Source organism: Miscanthus floridulus, chromosome 8 (assembly GCF_019320115.1).
Source record: "Miscanthus floridulus cultivar M001 chromosome 8, ASM1932011v1, whole genome shotgun sequence".
Classification (NCBI taxonomy): Eukaryota; Viridiplantae; Streptophyta; class Magnoliopsida; order Poales; family Poaceae; genus Miscanthus; species Miscanthus floridulus.
Window position 1 is genome coordinate 147,067,094 of NC_089587.1, and position 5,769 is coordinate 147,072,862.

Below are 5,769 nucleotides of genomic sequence, written 5' to 3' on the forward strand. Positions count from 1 at the left end.
ACTAAAATCCTCTCAAAGTGTTGAATTTTCTTATTAGTATTTTATTAAAATAGGCATTTACAATTATGCTATTAATATGGATATGCCATATGTTTTATTTAAAATGTATAAATTTATCTAAAGTAACAACTTCGCTTTCATTATTGTCATATATCTATATAGTTGTATATGTTTTTTGGTGTCATCAGCATTTTTTATATATTAATGGTAATGGAAGTGAATAATATACAACACAGTCAATTTGAAATATAAATGAAAGTGAACCCACAAAGTTGCATATAAATTACCAACCATGCAAATATGATAGATAATGGTCTAAGCAACCCACTAAATTTGCACCTAAATTACCACTTCTATATTTATTAAAAGTAATCTAAAATATTCCTTAAATTATTATATGTCTAAATTACCAATACATAGTTAATTGTGTTGTTTTTATAATGGTAGAGATTTGTAATTGTTTAGAAAATAAAATAGATCCATAAAATATATCCAAATGGAGTTTAATTGAATTGATGGTTAGTTCCTTCTTATTTCTGGAAGAATTTTTATAATTTATAATTTATTTAATTTTAGCACGCTCATGATGATTAATGTGATGACTCCATTGGAGGTCTTCAATTAGTAATACTCTGGTAATTTAAGTCGTTTTGGACAAGGCTTGAGTCAAACATTAGAAATATAAATCATGAATAACTTATAAATTGTTGAGTTTGGAAATGTGAAAAACATATGAATAGATTTGTCTTGAAAATTACTTTCATAAAATATACATATATAACTTTTCAATAAATATTTTTATAAAAATAAGAAGTTAAAGCTATGCTTTGGAAACTGTATCGCTGTCAAAAACTGATTTGAATTACCAATACCGAGGGAGTAGTGTGTAAGATATGTAAATTTTTAAAGTGGTTCCCAGCATGCAGGGGCGTGGAAATAGCTTGACCGGGACATTGTTCGACATGCTCGAATTCTTTAAAAGAGAGCCGTTCCAGAACGTATATATGTATGTATTGTGAACACGCATGCATGCGGCTTACTATGGGTCGTTGAACCAGCAGGTTGGGAATTTGGGATATGGTCATCCTGCGTGTCTGGTGCGTGGTCGGGTTCATGCATGGCGGCATGGCGCGGTAGCTACTAATTCCGCTCGCGGCTTCCAAATTGTAGATAGAATAGCTAGCGTGTCCGTACGTCTACGAAACAACTAAATTTGTTTTTACTAAAAACACACGGTTCGTACGATAAGATAACAATACTATTAAATTAAATACCGACGTCAAAGTGATATTTAATTCAAAAAGCAAAGTTTATAAAATTAACATAGTCACGGAGAGCGCGACGTCGCGGGCTCACAAACTCTACTGTATAGACTTTTTCGTGATACGACTAAGATAATATTTTATATCGGCAGAAAGAATTCTACGATATCCATTTCTTTCATGCGCCAATAAATCCATGAATAAGTTCCACTGTATCTCCATATAATCATATACACACATGTTCGAGTATATATGTAAATAGGTTCGTGTCCGTGCGTTGTTACGGGACAGCTAAACTTTTGTACTAAAAACACACGGATCGCACGATAAGATAACAATACTGTAAAAGTATATGACCGACGTTAAAGTGACATTTAATCCAAAAAGCTAAGTTCGTGAAATTTACACAGTCACAGAGAGCATGGCGTCGTAGGCTCACAAACTCTACTGTGTAGATCTTTCTGTGATGCGGCTAAGATCATTTTTTATACCGGCAGGAAGAGATTTTCGATATCTATTTCTTTCGTGCGTCAACAAATTCATGAATAAGTTTTACCACATCTCCATACCATCCTGTACACGGCGCTGGCAAGCGAATTAGCCACAACTTATGTAATTAGTTTTATAATTAGCTCATGTTTAGTCATCCTAATTGATATTTAAAAATTCAATGTGATAGGGACTAAAGTTTAGTCCTGGGATCCAAACACCCCCTAACTCTCGACTCCTGCTGGCTGCTCACTTGCACCACTATGCCTATATGTCTGCACGTATATATTCTAATGCCAGAACGTCTAAGATGGTCTTTAAGGTTGCCATTTGTATATGCTGTAGGATTGGGATGCTTTGCATTGATCCATGAGGGTGTCCATGAGAGTTGAAATTTTTGATGCCATTATGATGTCTAAGCTTACCAATCAGACATAGACGAACTTGATTGTTAAAATATTTTCAACACTACTTTCATATACTCTCTCTGTCCCAAAATAGAATTCATTCTCGCTTCCCGAGAAGTCAACTTTTTTTAACTTCGACCAATTATAATACAGGTATTTTTTACATGCATGTGGCCTCAGGAGTCGACCAATTGATTATTAAATATTGCACGTATTTTTTACAAATCTAGTCAAAGTTAAGAAAGTTTAACCTGCATACATCTTATAACGACTTATATTTTAGGGCAGAAGAAGTACATGCTAATGGGAGTAGTCAACTGAAAGTCGTGATGAACACAACAATATTTCATATTATATGCTAATTGGAGCATGAAGAAACGCAGGGGAATGGACCTATATACGAATGGTGGGAATATTCGTTTAGAAAATTACAGAAGATTCATCAGTCTCACCATGTATAACCTGCACATCTTTTATTTGGCACCACTGATGTTCTTAAGGAGCAGCCACTTTTTAATTTCAGGTCTGCATGCTAGAAACACTAAAATTAAGGACCAACTTCATTGAGTCGTCTTGCTTGATCTTTGCCAATTGTTTTCTTCCATGCATGTGGCCTCAGGTGATCGATTTGTTTCCTTCAAAGCAGACAGGGATCGCAGGGATGGCAGTTTCTTTTTCTATCGCGCGGGGTATCGCATGGCCGGAAGGGAGGAGTCTTGCTTGATCTTTGCCAATTGTTTCCTTCCATGCATGATTATTGTTTTCTTCCATACATGTGGCCTCAGGTGATCAATTTGTTTCCTTCAAAGCTGGTGGGGATTGTAGGGATGACAGTTTCTTTTTCTATCGCGCGGGGTATCGCATGGCCGTGCATGTGGCCTCAGGTGATTGATTTGTTTCCTTCAAAGCAGGCGGGGATCGCAGGAATGACAGTTTGTTTTTCTATCGCGCGGGGTATCGCATGGCCAGAAGAGAGGAGCGACCAAAAAAAGTCGCATAAAAAATAGTCTTACTTTTAGTCTTTTTAGTTATATGTATAGGAGAGGTGGATATACTGCAGAAGCGGCGTCAAAGGCACGTACGTATGCCCAGAGGCAGGCAAGTGCAAGGAGTTGAAGAAACGTTCATGGTCAGCGGAGGTGAGGAGAAAGGATCAATTAAAAGTCAGCCAAGGATGAGAGAAGGACACGGCCATGGTCAGCGGGGGCCAGCCAAGCCAGCCACTTTTTCGTTCGTTCCACAGACCAACACCGACCAGTAGTAGTAGCTATAGCCACGTGTTTTTTAGGTAGCCAGGCCTTTTTCTTTTTCTTCTTTTTTTTTGATAACGGATGTTCACGTTGTGCTGTGAACACGTCGACGAAAAAGTATATTTAAGATATAAAAAAAATGACTCAAAAGGGCCTTTATGGATGCGAAATGTATCAGGAGTTGCAAAGTGAAAACAGACGGACCGAGAGGTAAGGTAACTTATGCGAGCTGAGATTAAGGAATTAATTTTGCAGATTAATAATAATCGATTAAATAATTGCTGTTGTTTTAACGCACGCCATCGCCGCGGGTTGACTTCTTCGCTTCTCCTTCCCTTCGCCTATAAAACGCGCCTTCCATCGCTCTTCCGCTTCCATTCGTTCAACTCCGATCCCAGCAAACAACATCATCTCCTTTCTCCTCTTCCGCATCGATCTTTAAGGCAACATCTCAGGCTCAGCTGATCGTTACCGTCAACCTCGCTCCTCCGATCCGATCACACGCACAAGCAGCAACCAGCATGGACGTCTCGTCGTCCTCGGCGGCGGAGGTCCCCCACTACTTCCTCTGCCCGATCTCGCTGGAGGTCATGCGCGACCCGGTCACGCTCGCCACCGGCATCACCTACGACCGCGCCAGCATCGAGCGCTGGCTCTTCACCGACGGCCACGCCACCTGCCCCGTCACGCGCCGCGCGCTGGCGCCCGCCGAGATGGACGCCACGCCCAACCACACGCTGCGCCGCCTCATCCAGGCCTGGTGCGCTGCGCACCAGGTCGAGCGCTTCCCCACGCCGCGCCCGCCGCTCGACTCCTGCCGCGTCGCCGCGCTCCTCGACGAGGGCCGCCACGGCGGGGACAGCCAGGCGGCCGCCGCGCTCAGGGAGATCAAGGCCGTCGTCGCCGAGAGCGAGCGCAACAGGCGCTGCGTCGAGGCCACGCCGGGCGCCGTCGACGTCCTCGCCTCACTTGTCGCCAAGCACTCCTCCACGTCTAAAGACTCTTCATCCAAGCGTGCCAGCAGCCAGCAAGACGCCGCCGCCGACTTCGTGCTGGATTCTCCGACCTTCACGAGCTCGCCCGCGGAGTACGCGCTCGGCGTTCTCTACTCGCTCAAGCCGTCTGAGCGGAGCCTTGCCCAGATCATGGAACGGGACGGAGACTTCCTCGACACGCTAGCGTCCGTCCTGCGCCGCCCGAGCTACCGGTCGCGCGCCTACGGCATCCTTCTCCTCAAGTCGATGGCAGCAGTCATGAAGCCGGCGCAGCTCATGACGGTGAGCGCCGACCTGGTGCAGGAGGTGGTGCGCGTGGTCTCGGACCGGGTGTCCTCCAAGGCTGTCCGGGCGGCGCTGCACGTGCTGTGCCGCCTCTGCCCCTGGGGCCGGAACCGCGTCAAGGCCGTCGAGGCCGGCGCCGTGGCCGCGCTGGTCGAGCTGCTCCTCGACGAGGGCGGCCGCCGCGTCTCCGAGCTAGCCGTCGTGGCCATCGACCACCTCTGCGGCTGCGCGGAGGGACGGTCGGAGCTGGTCGCGCACCCGGCGGGACTGGCCGTCGTGTCCAAGAAGGTCATGCGGGTGTCCGCAGCCGCCACCGAGAGCGCCGTGCGCGCGCTCCACGCCGTGGCCAAGCACTCGCCGACGCCCTCGGTGCTGCAGGAGATGCTCGCCGTCGGTGTGGTGGCAAAACTGCTGCTCGTGCTGCAGGTCAATGCCGGCGACAGGGCCGGCCTCAGGGCAAAGGAGATGCTAAAGACACACGGTAGGGTTTGGAAGGACTCGCCATGCCTCCAAACATACCTGAGGGATTCTTACCCTTGCTGATATGTACACAATATACTACTACATCATGTACATTGCATTGATAAATTTGTAGCCAAAAGGAGCACACATTTTGATTCTCCTTTTTTAAGTTTGTCTATAAATCATTTTAGTTAGTACATGTGTACAAATTCTTTCATGTTTCAAAAAGAAAAAGAATGTAACACGTTCTAGCTCACGTCCTCTAGAGACATATACACTCTCCAAAGTGGAAAATGTATGTATTGGGAGATGTAGGTCCTTATATTAGTGTACATTTCGAATAAATCAAAACTGTACATTCTTCAATTTCATTTCATGTACTAAGATCGCGCACGTGTATAAGTATCTCAGTTTGTACTAAGATTTCCAAAAAAGAAAAGAAAGATGGGTATTGTATTATATGATATTAGGTAGAAATATGTTATCCCATAGCCTAATTATTATTTAACCAAAATGATTTTTGAGTTTACTCCCTCCGTCCTCAAATAAATCAATTCATAGAATCCGTGCCAGTCAAATTTTTTAAGTTTGACTAACTTTACAGAAAGAAGGTAACAAC

At 44.4% G+C, this 5,769-nt stretch overlaps 1 protein-coding gene across 1 annotated transcript; it reads left to right on the forward strand.

The window, feature by feature from the left end:
- Positions 1-3,816: 3,816 nt before the first annotated feature.
- LOC136473634 (E3 ubiquitin-protein ligase PUB23-like) lies at positions 3,817-5,283 on the forward strand. Its single transcript, XM_066471296.1, has one exon. The coding sequence runs from the start codon at positions 3,930-3,932 to the stop codon at positions 5,229-5,231; it is 1,302 nt and encodes a 433-aa protein (XP_066327393.1). The 5' UTR covers positions 3,817-3,929; the 3' UTR covers positions 5,232-5,283.
- The last annotated feature ends 486 nt before the right edge of the window (positions 5,284-5,769 follow it).

Coding starts and splice junctions, on each gene's coding strand:
- LOC136473634 (XM_066471296.1), top strand. CDS start 3,930: ATGGACGTCTCGTCGTCCTCGGCGGCGGAGGTCCCCCACTACTTCCTC.